The sequence below is a fragment of the Caloenas nicobarica genome, chromosome 22 (assembly GCF_036013445.1).
Source record: "Caloenas nicobarica isolate bCalNic1 chromosome 22, bCalNic1.hap1, whole genome shotgun sequence".
Classification (NCBI taxonomy): Eukaryota; Metazoa; Chordata; class Aves; order Columbiformes; family Columbidae; genus Caloenas; species Caloenas nicobarica.
In genome coordinates this window covers 1,731,497-1,746,970 of record NC_088266.1, presented here as the reverse complement: position 1 = coordinate 1,746,970, position 15,474 = coordinate 1,731,497, and the positions used below count along the sequence as shown (strand labels likewise).

Genomic DNA, 15,474 nt, shown 5'->3' with positions numbered 1-15,474 from the left:
ACCCCAGGACTCGAGTATTTGTGGCGTTTCAGGTCCTGGCTTTACACATTATGAACGCCCACCTTATTTGCACCACCCCAAAGACCCCCAAAACGACGCCATAAATAGAAAATCCCCTTTTATTAACAGCCGCGGCGGGGCTGGGAGCCCGTCCTACGGCCGGGGGGGCTGCTGGTGCCGCACCATCTTCCTGAGCTCATCCCAAAAGAAGAGGCTGAGAACCGTGTGGGGGCCAAGGCGGAGGTAGACGGCGCCGATGCCCTTGTACAAGCCCAGCAGCCCCTCTTTGCTGGAGATTTGCAGGACGCAATCCCAAAAACCCCGGTAGAGCTTGCCCTGGGGAGAGAGGAGCCGGCTGCGCACCCCCGGCCGGGTGCCACCCCAGGAAAACCCGTGTCCCCCCCCCGCCAAATCCTTACCGTGCCATCGGTGTCCACGGGCTGGTTGTAGAGCCGGGTGCTGACCACGTCGAAAGGCGTCATGGTCACCGCCACGGCCACGCCGCTCACCATGCCCCCCGCCAGCACCGCGGCCCAGCTGCCCTCCCCGAACCACTGCGGGAAGGGCCGGCCATCAGCGATAATGCCCCCCCAAACTCGGGGTGTGTGTGGGGGACGGATGGGGCGCGTGTCCCCCTCACCCCGCGCTGGCAGACCCAGTCCTTGGCGGCGGCGAAGGTGGCGAGCTGCGCGGCCGAGCCCACGGCCACGCGGGGCACGGCCCCCGTCACCCCCCGCCACAGCCCCGCCACCCCGTGCTGCCTGTAGATGCTCTCGAAAGCCCTGGAGATGCTCTGGGGAAGAGAAAAATATTTAAAAAAAAAAAAAAAAAATCAGGTAAACCAGGAACGGTGCGTCTCACCCCAGAAAAGTTTCCCACCTCAGCAAAATTTCCCACCCCAGCGTGCCAAAGCTCATCAGTGACACGAAGCCACCGCGGCTCCGGACGGGTGACACCGGTCCTGAGGGGTGTCCGGGTCTGGTGTCACAGCTCCACGTCCCCATCCACCCTCCCTGTCCTTGCACGGCTATTTATAACATCTGTACGGGGCCAAGCTGCCAAAAGCGGCTTGAAATACCCGGCGGCCAAAATAGCATCATCCCAGCGTGTGCACGGCCGAGGTGCCACCAAATCTTGTGTCCCCCCCAATCCCGCTCACCTCGTGGTTGTGCTGGTGGCCCACGGCCACAGCGGCCAGTGTCTGCGCTTGGAGGTGGGTCTTGACCTGGGGGGGACAACACAGAGTGACAAACCCCCCCAAACTCCCGCCAGGACAGGCTGTGGTTCCCCCATCTCTTCTTAGCAGCTTTTAGGGGTGTTCCGAGCCGCCCTGGCAGATGTGGGGTGCCCAGATGTGTTGCTAAACAGCTTCTCCAGGCATTAAACCCCATTTTTTTTTATTCCTCCTTCCCACCTTAGTGAAAAGGTCCCCTACAAACACCCGCTGCAGCCCCCCCCACTTGGAGCTCTGCACCCCCAAATACAGAGAAAACCACCAAAAAGGAGTAAAAAAAATCCCTATTTGTTTATGAGGGTTTTTCCGCTTTGGTTTTTGGAGGGAGGGGGATTTCAAAGGGAAAGGGGGGGTTTGGAAAAGAGCATGCAGGAAGTAGCCCCATATTTTTGGGGCTGCAAAGCAAAGCAAGGGGAGAAGGGATGCGGCAAGGCGGTGTTTATAGGATGCAGCCGGCTCTGGGCTGGTCAAAGCTTTGGGGGGGGGGTCCCAAAATGCTCCCCCCCCCACCCCTGCCCCCCGGTGCAAGGGCATCACTCACCAGGTACGCGGGGCTGCTCACCACGGCTCCCACCGCCCCGGCCACAGCCCCGGCGGCCACGGTACCCCCGGGGTACCGGGTCCAACCGGCGTCCTCGGCGCAGGAGTAGCAATAAAACCGGACGCCGTTCATCAGCCCCTGGTAGAGGAGCCCGGCGGCCAAACCCTTCTGCAGCCCCCGCACCCCGTCGGCCCGGCACACGGCCCCCAGCGCCCGCAGCACCCCCCGGTAGGGCCGGGGGTACGTCCCGGGGGGCTGCAACTCGCCCTGGAGCTGCAACCGCGTCTTCACCACCTCCAGCGGGTTGGTGAGGACACAGGCCAAGCAACCGGCCGCGGCTCCCAGCACCAAATCCGTCCCCGGTGGAACCCCCCCGGTTGGGGATTCCCGTGCGATGCCGGGTCTGTTTTGGGGGGGATAAGGGAATTCATGCAGGGGGGGTGTGGGGAAGGGGGCGAGAGCCCCGGCACCCGCCATGCAGCACCTGTCTGCGGGGATGGCCCCGGGCTCCCGCTTCCCCCACTCAACGCAGGGGGAATAAAGGGGGAAGCGAGCGCCGCGTCCTGGAAAACACCCCCCAAAATCCAGAGCCGGTTCCCCCACAATTTGAGAAGGGATGTGGGGCAAAGGTCAGGCCTGGGGGTGCGTCCCCCCCAACGTCACCGGCACACGCGCCGCAGCCAAATCCCAGCTGAGTGTCCTCGGCTCTCACGTGACGTGGCCCGGCGCAAATAGGGAAAAAAAGGGGCTGTTTCTGAAAAAAACAAACGAAAAGGCGCGATAAATTGAAAGAAAAGCCAAAGAAAGGTGGTTTGGGGGGACACATGCAGGGATCCACCCCCCACCCCAGCCAGCTGGATGAACCCCATGGGGGGGTGAGGACCAGCCAACTCGTTGCGCTTGTGGCTGCGGTTTGGGGGGTTTGTGGGGGTCTCCCCCCCTTCTCCCTGCACCAGCCCCTCCCGGGGTCACTGAAATGCTTTGAAATTGGAGCTTCCCAGGTCAAAGAGCTGCAGAGGGGGGTCACCGTTGTGTGTTGTCTCCCCTCCTGCCTTCCTGTTTTTAGGGCTCCTCGGTGACCCCCCTGGGGACCCGGGTTTACACCACAGCCGAGCCACTTTGGTGATTATTGGGGGTGGGAGGAAACCCCCCAAAGCCCCCTCCCCAATGGCTGCCCCAGCCCCAGTATCCCCCCAAGTCCCCCCCTTTCATCCCTAAAGGCAAGAGCAGATCCATGGGGCCGGTGGGTGATGCTGGGGCTGCCCTGGGGCTGTTTATTCCTTGTCTAGACTGGGAATATCCCCCGGATTCGGGGGTAAACGAGGCCAGAGCGTCGGGATGGGTAATTTGGGGTTGAAGCCACGAACGTGCTCCGCTGCAGGGTTAATGCCGCCGGGGTTCAGCACGGAGCCGGGGCACACGTCCTCATCCTCCCCTCCCCTCCTCCTCCTCTTCCTCCCCAGCCTCAATCTCTCCTTCTGTCCTCAAAGCAACATCGCGGCTCCAGCACCACAGGGGGAGGAGGAACCGGAGCCTCCGGCGCGGAATCTGTCGTAGGGCCAAATCCGCATTACCAATGAATATTTATTCGGGGAGGGGAAAGGAAGCAGATGTATATACATATACATTCAGTCATGTACGTTTCCTCCCAGAAAAAGGCCCCGTGAACGTATGTTACATGAGAAGGTCTCTAGATTATTATTATTATCATCATTTAAAAGCTGGGGTTGTGCCTCAAAGGGCTCGCGGTGATGGGTCCTCGCTGGCCTGGGATGCGGCAAGGCGAGAAGATGGGGACACGTTTGGTGGCAGCCGTGTCACAACATCCCTTAGGAACATCAGCCTCGATATCTTCTCTCCCCCGGCACGTGGAGCCAGCGTCCAAACCTCAAACCGGCTTCTGAGATCTCCTAAAACCGTGCTGGCACATTCAAAGCCAAATATTTGGCCCCGGTCCTTCTTCCTAACCCTCACATCTCATTGCCAGGCTGGGGAGTGGTTTGGTGATGTCTGGAGGCCCCGGGTGGCACCTCCGGGCGCCGGGAGATGCTGGAGGTGAAGCGGTGCCGTATCGGTGATTGTGTGAGCAAGGAGAAAACATGCATGGCAGCGATTTAATGTTCCTGTCTCGCCACCTCCACCTCCCTACCCTGTTTTAAATGAACAACTCCTCCATCCTGCTCCCCACCGCGCCAGGGGGATGCTCATCCCCAGCCCACCCCACTCCCCTCCCGTCCCTCGTTGCTATGGGAAATTATTCCACAAACGGCAAATTGTTTTGCCCCGTGGCAGCTGGGGGAGGAAGAGGGCGCAGGCTCGTCTGCATGGCGCTACAAGGAAACGTGCTGAAGTGTCCGTTTGCTCCCCAAAACATGCTGGACATCCCCAGCTTGGCGGGGATGGGGTGCGGGGCCTGCAGGCACGTTCCTGGTGCGGCCCGAGCGATGGCAGGAGGGTCTGGGGCACCAGTTGGTCGCGGGCAGCTGGATCCAGGCCCAGCTCACCAAAAACGCGTCCCCGTTAGCCGTCCTCGCCCCAGCAGGGTCAGCACCAGGGGTCCCGCTCCGCTCGCCCGCGGCAGAGGCTGTCGCTGCGCTGCCAGGCGCTGTCGATGAGGCTCTGAGCGTCTTCGCATTTCTTCTTGATGGCGGCGTCCAGAACGGCCTTGTGCAGGAGGTCGACCTGAAACACACGTGAGGGGTGGTCAGGACAGGGATGAGCAACAGCCGCTTCTCATCCTTGTTGTAAAACCACCTCAAAACCAGACGGGGAAGTTGCCTGCGTCATACAAACGGGTGGTGGAGGGGGATGGGTCCAACGCAGGTGCCTCCCCACTCCTCCTGCCAACCCTGGATGCTCGTGGTCTGTCTTGCCAGGGGACATGGGCTCCGAATGCCACATCCCATGGTTGTACGGACATGGAGGAGCCCTGTGGCTCTCCCGCCCTGCGTGGGGGAGCTGGGGTCACCCTGCAGGGAAAAATTCGCCCAGGTCTGGAGCATCTTTGTGATGAGGAAAGGCTGAGAGAGCTGGGGCTGTTGAGCTGGAGAAGAGAAGCTGAGAGGGATCTGATCAATGGGATCAATATCTCAGGGGGGGTGTCAGAGGATGGAGCAGACTCCGTTCAGTGGTGCCCAACGCCAGGGTGAGGGGCAACGGGCACAGGCTGAAACACAGGAGGTTCCATCTGAACAAGAGGAGAAACTTCTATGCTGTGAGGTGCCAGAGCCTGGACCAGGCTGCCCAGAGCGGGTGTGGAGTCTCCTTCTCTGAGACATTCAAACCTGCCTGGACCGACCTGTGTGATCTGCTCTGGTGACCCTGCGTGAGCAGCGCTGGGGGATCTACAGGGGTCCCTTCAACCCCAACCGTTCCATGATTCTGTGATTCCTGCGATGCAGCCCCGCACACTCACCTGGTAGATGTTCCTCCACGCAACGTTCAGCGCTGAGAGGAACCTCTCCAGTTCTGTAGTGCAACTAAAATAGAGGACCCAGGAGGGCAGGAACTGCTCGCGGTCCTGAGCAAACTCCTAAACACCAAGAGAGAGCCCAGGCGTCACCACTGTGTCCGTCCCCAGCCCCGGGCCCCCCCGAAGCACCGCGCTCACCAGGATACAGTACTCCTTGCTGGCCTCCGTGGAGACGGCGGTGATGTCCGTCAGCTCCACGGTGCCCAGCGAGCGGAAGAAGCTTGTCTGACAGTCCTCGTGGCAGGTGAAAACCTTCTCGTCCGTCAGCACGAGGCAGCAGGGGACACAGGGTGAAGGGGTGACACCTTGGGGGATCACCTGGTGGGGAAAGCGGGGGGGTAAAGTTTGGCACGGAGACCCATCTCCATGAGGATGATAGAATCACAGAGTCATTTTGGTTGGAAAAGGCCCTCCAGATCACCGAGTCCAACCGTTCCCCACCCCTGGCACTGCCCCATGTCCTGAGAACCTCATCTCCGTCTGTCCAACCCCTCCAGGGATGGTGACTCCAGCACTGCCCTGGGCAGCCTGTTCCAATGCCCCACAGCCCTTTGGGGAAGAAATTGTTCCCCAGATCCAACCTCAACCTCCCCTGGCGCAACTTGAGGCCGTTTCCTCTGGTCCTAAAGACCTCTTGGCTCAGGAGAAATCTGCCTGCTCCATCCCAGCCAGACACCCCTGCTCCTGGCTGGGCTGTGCCCCAAAAAGGCTCCAGGCGAAGGAGGGGGGTGATGCACCCGCGTTTGGGGGCCTGTCCCCAGCTCACCCCTTTAGAGACGGCCTGGCAGAAGTACTGCATCCAGTCCGCCATGTCCTCCTCGTTGTCGGCGCTCAGCTCCAGGGAGGGCCGGTCCGTCAGGATCACCTGGAAGGAGTGGGGCCGGTCGGTGGTGTTGGAGCGCCGGCATCCCCCGCACTGCTCGCCGCTGGGAGAGAGGGGGAGGATGGAGATCAGCGGGACAGACTGAAAACAGCCTCCGCCTGCCCTCCCCGCGCTGCACGTCACCCCTTTCCCCCCCAGTGCTTGTTTCCCAGCTCTGACATCCCCTGTGGTTGCTCCAAGGGCGGCCTCTGTCCCTGCAGATTGTGGTAGAGCTGGCGTTGAGCATGGTGGGTTTCACAGAATCATCAAATCACAGAAGGGTTTGGGTTGGAAGGGACCTTCCCAGCTCAACCAGTCCATGAGCAGGGACATCTGCACCAGCTCAGGTTGCTCGGAGCCCCGTCCAGCCTGGCCTGGGATGTCTCCAGGGATGGTTCATCCACCACCTCTCCGGCCAACCTGGGCCAGGCTCTCACCACCCTCAGGGGCAACAATTTCTTCCTCAAACTGACTGGATCACAATTTGCCCTGAAACACCTCCCTGGACACCCCCAGGAGCTCCTGATCCTCAGATCCCTGCCCAATCTGGCTGGGACATCCCACCAGCTGCTTACCCCATGTTGATGGAGAGCAGGGGGGTGACGTCTGTGCGGTCTGGGTACTGGTACAGGATCCCATTGCTGCCGTTTGGGAAGACAAGAGAGGTGGTAACGAGTCAGCTCAGCTCCGGTAATGGCACAAACACCCTCTGCTTCAGTCCCGGTGTCACCCCTGCCCTGCCCTCCACCCTGGGGTTGCGTTTCTGCTGCTGAGCAGCCACAACCGGTGACTTTATCCTCCCAGGTGACAAGATGGGGCCTCCCCATCTCCCAAGCAGCTCCTGGGCAGCAAACTGGTCCCAGCGCCTTCTCCGACGAGCCCCAGTCCCGACCTACAGCCCCAGTGCCCACCTGAGCACCACAAAGCAGGTTTTCCACTGCTCCTTGCCCAGGTAGGACGTCCCCGCCTTGTAGTGCAGGACGCCGTCCTTGGTGACGGCGTTTTCGGTGGAGGTGCAGCTGTTGGTGGTGGTTCCCAGTGCCTCGTCCATGGGGTCTTCCCAGTGCACGAGGCCATAGAAACGCACGACCACGTCGCAGGCCTGCGAGAGTCGGGCGGAGAAGTCAACAGGAGGGAATCTCCTGTGAGCCTTGAGCCTCCGCCACGTGTAGTGACGGCCGCGATATCCAAACTCACCTCGCACTTGGACTCCTGGGCCACAAACTTTGCGAGTGCCAGTTTCTCCATGGTGGCATCCGTGAGGATACTGGGGTACGGGGGCTCTCGGCACCCTTTGATCATGGCTGACTTCAGGGAGACCAGGAAGAACCTGAGAGGGAGACAGAGATCTCTGATGACGGCAGGGCAAACGGCCCCTCATCTCTGGGCTTCCCTTCAACGTGGGCTTCTGGTCTGCCAGACCAAAGGGTCTCGAAACCAACCTACAGACCAAATGCGATGGGGGTCGCGAAGTCTGAGCTCCAGGAAGGAGATAGTTCAGACTGGGAGATGAACACTTATCCCCACAGAGCCCAGTATGACCATCCAGGCCCTAGCGAGGTCACCTCCCCGAGCTGACAACATGCAGAGACCTGGGGACGTGCCTTGAAACTCAAGACCTTATCCCTGCTCATCCCAAGTGACACAAAGGACACGTAGTCTGCATCACCCAGAGCCTTGAGGCTGGGAGCCTGAGGGACAGGGTGACTCCTGTGTGTATCCAGGAAGATACTTTGGGTTTATCTACACTCAAGGCACTTCCAGCTGTCTGCGGGGTTTAGCCAGTGGCATCAAACCAACCCCCACAGGATTTGTCATGAAGGACTGTCACCGGAGTCTCCTGTATTCCCCAAATCATGCTGGGAGTCCAAGGCGCCAGCCAGAGGTCCTGCACCCCGGGAGGAACATGCCACGGTTCACCCATCGGTAAGAACTTACTCGGTGAGAGCCACGTCCGCGGTGTCGAGCAGGAACTGCTTCCTCCGATTAGTGCACACCAGCGTCACCGTCTGCTGATCCAGCCCGACCTGGGACACACATGAGCGGTTAGGGAATGCTGGCGGGGGACAAGGGGGCTGGCGAGGCAAAGCAGGGCTGGACCCGACTTCTGGCCCTGGGGGAGAAGCTCAGCAGTCGTTCTGCTGCCCACAAGAAGATGGGAGCAAGCTGTGTGCCTGCAGAGGTGGCATTTGAAGGGATAACACTTCTAAGTCTCCCAGTTGCAAGGATTCATTGGTCAAACGGGACAAAGAGCCTTCCAAAACCACCCCACCGTGATGCTCCTGACAGCCTTGCGAGCAGAGAGGTGAGGACAGACCCCCCCAGGCTGCGCTCACCGAAATGTAGTCCAGCTCGTTATAGGAAACAGCCTCCTCCACCATGTACGGCTTCTCCGCTGCCCCTGGCACAGACACAAAACGCCGCGTGAAGGGGAGAAAAGGAGCTCAGCGCTGCCCGGATCGGGGCCACCGCACAGCAGCGGTGACAGACCTGCAACCCAATCCGTGTCCAGGCAGCACGGAGGCTTTTTATTTAAATGTGTCACATCCAAATGGCTACACTCTCTCTGTTCAACCCTATCCTCTGTGGTATCCAGCAGAGGCATTCTCCAAAACACTTGCCATTTATCTAACTTTATTGTCTCTAACGGGAGCAGACTTATAGTACTGGCAAGGGCTTTTGCAGTTGTTGCGTGTACGTGGTTTTAAACAAAGTGGGATGGATGGGAGGGCAGACTCTGTGTTCTCTGGCACTGGAAAGCCTGACAATGAAATAAGAAACTCAGCAGTTTAACATGTGGTTTCCTGGGGGTGTATGGGGTGTCTGTTTTCGGGTCAGTCCCCTGAAGAGGTGAAGCTTTTCCCTCCTTTATGGGCGAAGCTCTCAAGAAGCATCACAGCTCTGAGATCCCTTGTGAAATGCTTGAAGTTTAGAAGCACAGAGGAGGACAGAGGTATATCCAGGGCTTCTTGGGGACAAATCAACCTGAGCTCCCTACGGTGACTCTGGGAGACGCGAGGGAGCTGGTAGTGAAGGGGGTGAGCTACGGTGCCCTAATTTATGGACAAACAATGGATCAAGCAAGGCTCCCTTCCTGCTGTGGGGATGGGATACCTTTGCGGATCAGGTACACGTAGCAATCGGTCAGCAGGATGTAGATGAGCTGCAGGTTCCCCTCCATGTGCCCAGTGCTCATTCGGATCATCTGCACCGAGAGAGAAGAGCCCTCAGCCCGCGGGCAATGCCAGCACAGAGCCGGTCCCTTTGTGGGAGATGGGTGGTGACCACCTTACCCTGAACAACTGCTCCTCGTTCTCCCGAAAGACGTGGATCATCAGCAGGAGGAGATGGTTGTTATCCACCCTGTGAAGAGAAACAGCAGAGGATGGATGTAAACGTGTGGCTGGGTGGGTCCAGGAAGGGCAATCCTCTTTGTTTTTGTGCTCATCCGTGATTTAGGCACCTGTTGCCTCCCCAAGACCTTCTCCTCCTGACTTTGTGCGTCACATTCATCCTGGAAAAGGCTGTGCTTTGCCCCCCAAGCCAAGGACGAAGTGCCAGCTTGAGCTCAAGATCATTTGGAAGATGCTCTCCCTGCCAAGCAAACCCAGCCTCACCTGAACTCGGAGGGATGGCTCAGCTCCGAGGGGCTGCCCTGACCTTCCTCCACACCGGAGTCCTCGGCGCTGCTCAGGGAAGGGCTGGGCTGCTCCTTCTTTGGCTCGTGGGGAGCCTGGGGGGTGGCAGGTGCCGTCTGGCCAGTTTGGGCTTCACCACTTGTCCCTCCAGACCCCTCTACTGCCCCAACTGCTTCTCCCTCTCTATTTTCTTCTTCTTCTTCAGGAGCCTCAGGGCTACCAGAAACATGTGGCGGTTGGCCAGGCCCTGGAGCGTCATGGTGGCCACCACCTGGTGCAGCAGCGTTTGGACTCTCGACGGTAAAGCGGTAGAAGTCCATGGGGGCTGAAATCCCCTCGCTAAAGTCGCCAGAGGACGATCCATCCGGGGTCTCCCCTGGCGTGCCGGTCCGAAAGGACTGCCCGGGGGGCTCGAGGGGAACGTTCCAGCCGCCGGGGTCCAGTTGCCCGTTGAGTTTGTCCATCACCTTGCTCAGCGGCTGCCCCACACTCTCCATGGACGTGTCCTTCATCTCGGGGATGCGGAGGGCCAGCTGGCCCAGGGCAGAACGTTCGCGACCCTCCTCCTGCCCGCCCGGGGCAGCAGGACCATCGTCTCTCTGCGGGTCCTCTCTGTCACTCAGCCCATTGACGCCGCTGTCACCGCTGGCCTGCTGGGCCTCGGGCACTACGGGTGCAGGAGTGATCACTGGCTCCTCAGGCTTCGCTTTCTTCTTCTTGCCTGTTTTTTTCTTCTTAGCTAACCTGTGTGGTGAGAGACCAAGAGAGATGTCACCCATCTGTGACTTTTGCAATGTAGAATCTCAGAATCATTTTGGTTGGAAAAGCCCCTCAAGCTCATCCAGTCCAACTGTTCCCCACCCCTGGCACTGCCCCATGTCCCTGAGAACCTCACGTCCGTCTGTCCAACCCCTCCAGGGATGGTGACTCCAGCACTGCCCTGGGCAGCCTGTTCCAATGCCCCACAGCCCTTTGGGGAAGAAATTGTTCCCCAGATCCAACCTCAACCTCCCCTGGCGCAACTTGAGGCCGTTTCCTCTGGTCCTGGCGCTTGTTCCTGGGGAGCAGAGCCCGACCCCCCCTGGCTCCAAGCTCCTTTCAGGCAGGTCAGAGATCAGAAGGTCTCCCCTCAGCTCCTGTTCTCCAGCTGAACCCCCAGCTCCCTCAGCCGCTCCCATCACACTTGTGCTCCAGCCCCTCACCAGCTCCGTTCCCTTCTCTCAACTCGCTCCAGCAGCTCAAGGCCTTTCTTGGCGTGAGGGGCCCAAAAGTGCCCCCAGGATTCGCGGTTTGGCCTCCCCAGTGCCCAGCACAGGGATGCTCATTGTGCCGGTCCTGCTGGCCACACCAGTGCTGGTACCAGCCAGGATGCTGGTGGCCTTTTTTGCCACCTTGGCATGCACCGACTCATATTTATCATCGAGGTGATGGGAAGGAAGGAGGTTTCAAGGGGAGGTGGGAATGCCGTGTCTCTGGCTGCCAGAAGAGGGAGATGCAGGCTGGAGCCCTCTCCCGTGTAAGCATTCAGGCCTCCCATGGCACCCAAAGTGCTGCTGGGTCACCTTTTTTTGGGCAGCGAGCATGGTGCTCCCCTTCCCCTGTGTGTGCCGGAGAGCTGGGTGCGATGTAATCCCACTCCTCTGCTCTTGCCAGAAAAAACAGGGCGCCAGAGCCAAGCACAGGCCTGCTGGGCTGGTTTGGGGGCATCCTTATCCCCAGGTGTGAGCAGACGGAGCCTTGAGCTCTTTGTCTGGGTTTACGGGCTCCGAGGGACCCCAGGGGATCTCCTCTGCAAGAGCCAAACACCAGCAGCTCTGCGGAGGCGTCTCCCTCAACAGGTTCAGCCACAGCATCTTGACAGGCAAGAGGAAGGACGGGAGAGAAGATCTGAGACCCAGAGTTGCTTCAAATCTGCCACCAGCTGGAGAAAACCTAAAATAAAAGCCCACAGATTCCTCTGAGCTCCCTGTTGGGTAAAAGTGCTTATGCTGAGCCAGCCTGTAGCTCTGTAGATCCAAGGAACTAGCTTTGTTGACATCTACGGAGCATCAGTTGGTGTCTGGAGGCATAAAATCACTTTCTCATGATTGTACCCTGTTTCCCCAAAAATAAGACCTACCCCAAAAATAAGCCCTGGCATGATTTTTCAGGATTTTTGAGGATGCTCGAAATACAAGCCCTACTTCAAGAATAAGCCCTAGTTACAGTTCATAAAACAGTCAATTTAAAAAGGGTCCACAGAGCTATAAATGTAAAAAAAAGGCATCTTTTGGAGCAAAAATTAATATAAGACCCTGTCTTATTTTCAGGTAAACAGGGTATCAAGGCTACACCACACATGCTGTCTCCCTTGGGCTAGAAGAGGTGGCACATCTGCAGCTTCTGGTGACAGATGACACTTCGGGATGTGCTTCTACTGCAGGCAGCTCAGTCCTCACCTGATGACCTCCAGCTCCGTGCAGCTCTCGGACTGGTCCGTTCCTTCGGGGGTGGCTTCTGCCTTCTCCTGAGAAGCCGTGTGCACCGGCGTGGTCTCGGTGGAGGACAAGGGCACGTCGGCTTTCTCCTCATTGAAGGGGTTGTAGCGCTGCGTCGGGCTCTTCACCGAGGCCTTGCTGCCGTTGGCCTCGGAGGCGGTGGAGCGCGAGCAGCTCAGCGTGTCCGTGAGGTCTCCGTCTGCAAAGACAAGAAAGGAAAAGCGGGGTGAACGTCAGCGCGGGCGCCCGGAGCGAGTCAAATCAAGCAAAGCTGCGCGGTGGGGGCTCGGGGCACTATACGGTCACCGCGCTGCTCGCAGCGACCCCATCCTGGGCACCGGCCGAGCTCCCTCGGGCTTTTTGCAAGGAGGGATGGAGAGGCCAGCGCGAGACCCAGCAGCATTTTGCACCCAATGCAATTTAGACAATGCCTGGAAATAACAGCTGGGTCACCCAGGAGCCGGCAGCTCAATTAAGAAGTAGAGGTGGAGTCCTTGGGAAGGAACTTAAGGGGTCTTGGGGCCACGGAGCTCCTTAGCAAGGTGACAGTGAGAAAACTTCTCACACTGCTGATTGTCCCCTGCGATGGGGTCTCAGGAAGACGCTGGCTCGGCTACGAGGGCAGAAACGGAACCAGCCCGCCGAGCAGCAATCCTTACGGAGCCGGCTGCTTTTCTCGGCTCACACGAGACACGCACGCGGGGCTGGAAGTGTGGAGAGGGGACACGCAGCATTCACCGGGTGTGAGGACAGCAGGCTGCACAGACAGGTCGTAGCACAACCGGTTTGGCCTGTGTTAGTCTTCAGAGGGAAAAGGAGCAGCGGAGAAGTCATGCGTGGAGTTATCCATCCCCAAAGTCACGCTTACAGGAAGGTTACCCCTACCCTTCTCTACTCCGGCGCCCTAAACCAGCTAGAAAGCTCTTACTAGGCAGGGAGATCCCTCCTGAAGGAAACCACAGCCCTGGCCAACTGGTTTGGGGGCATAGGGTTTGAGTAGGAAAATGAAACTTCTTATAAAAATCGAATAAAGGCAGTTTTGTGACAGCTGATCTCAAAGCGCGGTTTTGTTCCCACTGAAACGCTGCCCCACAGCGCCGAGGGTGTGAAGTCCATCGAGGGAAGGAAACCAGGGAGATTTTTAACGTTGACATTAAGGGGAAAATAAAACGTTTAAAAGCTACTTCAGCCCCAGCCTTCTAGCCTGTATCACCAAAATGAACGTAATTTCTTTTGCCTGCTCCTTCTGTTCGGATAAAACGATCTTTGTCCAAAATACAGAATTTTATCGCAAATGCAATCTGCTGAAAACAGGGAACTGCCCCAACTTTCTTAACCTCCTGCTTTGTGTACAAACGGCAAGGAATTGGTCAGGAAGGTAACCTGGAAGGGGTTTAGGATGAGAACTTTGCTACGGCCGAGGTTTGCTCAGCACACAGTGACGCAGCCCGGAGCATTGGTGGATCACACCGCCCTGCGACCGGAATCTGCACCAGGGAGCCCGTCACCGCTCCGAAAACCACAGGGATTTGCCCCCAGCGTCCCTTGGCTTCTCCCCGCCCGCACAGAACACCCGTGGTGAAGCTGGTGGCCAGGCGTTCGGTTTGGAAAGGCGGTTTGTCCTCTCTGGGCGTACCCTCCAGCTTCAGGGACATGTTAAACCATCTCTGGGAGCATCTCTGCGTGTGGGGTAAGAAAGAAGATGAGAGGGAGCGTGTTAGAGCCATCCACATGGAATTCAGGCAGAATTTCCTCAGATATTCAGGCGGTACCGGCCAAGGCAATTGGGACCCAAGGCTCCATCCAGCTTTTAGCTGCACAGGACAGAGCGGGGCTGTATTTCCTCCAGGGTTAAAGCAGAGGGTTCTGCTCCTGTGACACACAAAGGGGCTGCGTGGGGAGGGAGGAGAACAAGTTCCTCTAAAACAGGCACGTGCTCTTGGCCGTAAAGGCCAGACATAGCAGACCAGTTGGTTTTAATAGAGGTAGAATAAAATTCAAAAGAAGCGTCACGACCCAAACTGAGCCCAGTGATGCGCTGGATGTTGTGGCTTCAAGAGAGAAGTTTTGATACAGGAGAGCAACGTCCAAGGAAAACAAAACCTCCTAAATTAATCCCCGCGAAAGGCCCCAAATTAACGAAAGCAGAATTAATTCAGCTTTTTTCCAGGGCTTTCAGGGAAATCAATGAAGGTGGATCAGTTTTTTGAGCTGCGTGCTTTACCCCAAAGAGGAAATCCACAGTGTAAGGTCGGCTGCCACGCTCATGGCCACTCATCCCCACCTGCCGGCTTCACGTGGGGGCGATTTTGCCGTTTTTCTTTTATAACCTTGCATAAAGGCTCCTTTATCAACACAGGCCGTAACATATCGAGCAGCCACAGAAACGCACTCGAAATTCCAGCCTCACATCTGTTACATCGAGCACTGGGGCGGATGCGTCTGCAAGACACGGAGGCATCGTCAGAGGCTGGAAAATATCCCTCTGCTCTGGGATACACGGCCAGGAGTTGGGGAAAGCTTTGCCCGTGGTCTCACAGCTGAGACACACGATTTCCCACCTTGAGGGACCTTTTCTGCTCCGTTCTGCCTTTACCGAATTCCATCCAGATGTGGGGGTTGCTTGTTAAAAGAACTGAACAGGGCAGCATGCAGCAAGCTTCAGGTGGCAGCAATGCAGAGAGAAAAACCAAAATGTTGTAACAGATGAGTGTGTCCCACCTTCCCAGTCTCTGCTGGGCATGGTCTGCATTGCTGGAAAGACATCTCCAAAATCATAATCTATAAAAACGAGGGATAAAACTCAGGATTAGAAATACAAGTAAGTGGGGAGGGAGGAAGGGGGGGACAGGGGAGAGTGTGAAGGGGATCTGGGGAGGGGGTGGGAAAGGAGAGCAACAAAATAATATTCCACTGGTTTCTGAAATGCATGAGAAAATAGTTAGGCAACAGGGATGCAAAATGGAAACCAGCTGCACTAACATTCCTGCTGGTGTCTGTGTTACAGGAGCTACAACGGGACCAGCGAAGGATGAAGGTCTCATTGTATTATACAAGCTGCTGGAAAGCTAAACCATAAAAATGGTCGGTGTCATCTATGGCATCAGGGATGCTCTCTAGGAAGCAATTTAAGTGTGCCTCAGTTTCCTCACTTCACACTTACCTCCCATACATACTGCGATGCTTGTCTCATTAATGTTTGCAAAGCCAGAGGACTGAATAAAGGGAAAAAGTTGCTCTCTGATCCTAA

At 57.6% G+C, this 15,474-nt stretch overlaps 2 protein-coding genes across 4 annotated transcripts in view; both read right to left on the bottom strand.

The window, feature by feature from the left end:
* Positions 1–101: 101 nt before the first annotated feature.
* On the bottom strand, positions 102–2,523 carry SLC25A34 (solute carrier family 25 member 34). Of its 2 annotated transcripts, XM_065650072.1 has the most exons (5): positions 1,776–2,521; positions 1,160–1,225; positions 641–793; positions 420–554; positions 102–336 (listed from the first exon to the last, which is right to left on the bottom strand). In XM_065650072.1, exons 1-5 carry the CDS (start codon positions 2,250–2,252, stop codon positions 154–156), a joined length of 1,014 nt encoding a protein of 337 aa, XP_065506144.1. In that variant the 5' UTR covers positions 2,253–2,521; the 3' UTR covers positions 102–153. The 2 variants fall into 2 exon arrangements, with proteins under 2 accessions (XP_065506144.1, XP_065506143.1); XM_065650071.1 differs by having other exon boundaries at positions 102–554; positions 1,776–2,523.
* An 822-nt stretch (positions 2,524–3,345) lies between these two features.
* PLEKHM2 (pleckstrin homology and RUN domain containing M2) overlaps positions 3,346–15,474 on the bottom strand; it is a 29,128-nt gene continuing 16,999 nt past the window's right edge. Inside the window, exons 7-20 of one of the 2 annotated variants that reach the window (XM_065649942.1) lie at positions 14,946–15,005; positions 12,186–12,423; positions 9,727–10,491; positions 9,403–9,472; positions 9,224–9,314; positions 8,446–8,510; positions 8,048–8,136; positions 7,307–7,439; positions 7,021–7,211; positions 6,685–6,750; positions 6,014–6,173; positions 5,386–5,565; positions 5,191–5,307; positions 3,346–4,457 (exon numbers count right to left, since the gene is read on the bottom strand). In XM_065649942.1, coding sequence (XP_065506014.1) covers positions 4,320–4,457; positions 5,191–5,307; positions 5,386–5,565; positions 6,014–6,173; positions 6,685–6,750; positions 7,021–7,211; positions 7,307–7,439; positions 8,048–8,136; positions 8,446–8,510; positions 9,224–9,314; positions 9,403–9,472; positions 9,727–10,491; positions 12,186–12,423; positions 14,946–15,005 — 2,363 coding nt within the window. In that variant the 3' untranslated portion in view covers positions 3,346–4,319. The remainder of the gene's footprint in view (positions 4,458–5,190; positions 5,308–5,385; positions 5,566–6,013; positions 6,174–6,684; positions 6,751–7,020; positions 7,212–7,306; positions 7,440–8,047; positions 8,137–8,445; positions 8,511–9,223; positions 9,315–9,402; positions 9,473–9,726; positions 10,492–12,185; positions 12,424–14,945; positions 15,006–15,474) is intronic. The other variant, XM_065649943.1, reaches the window with a different exon arrangement.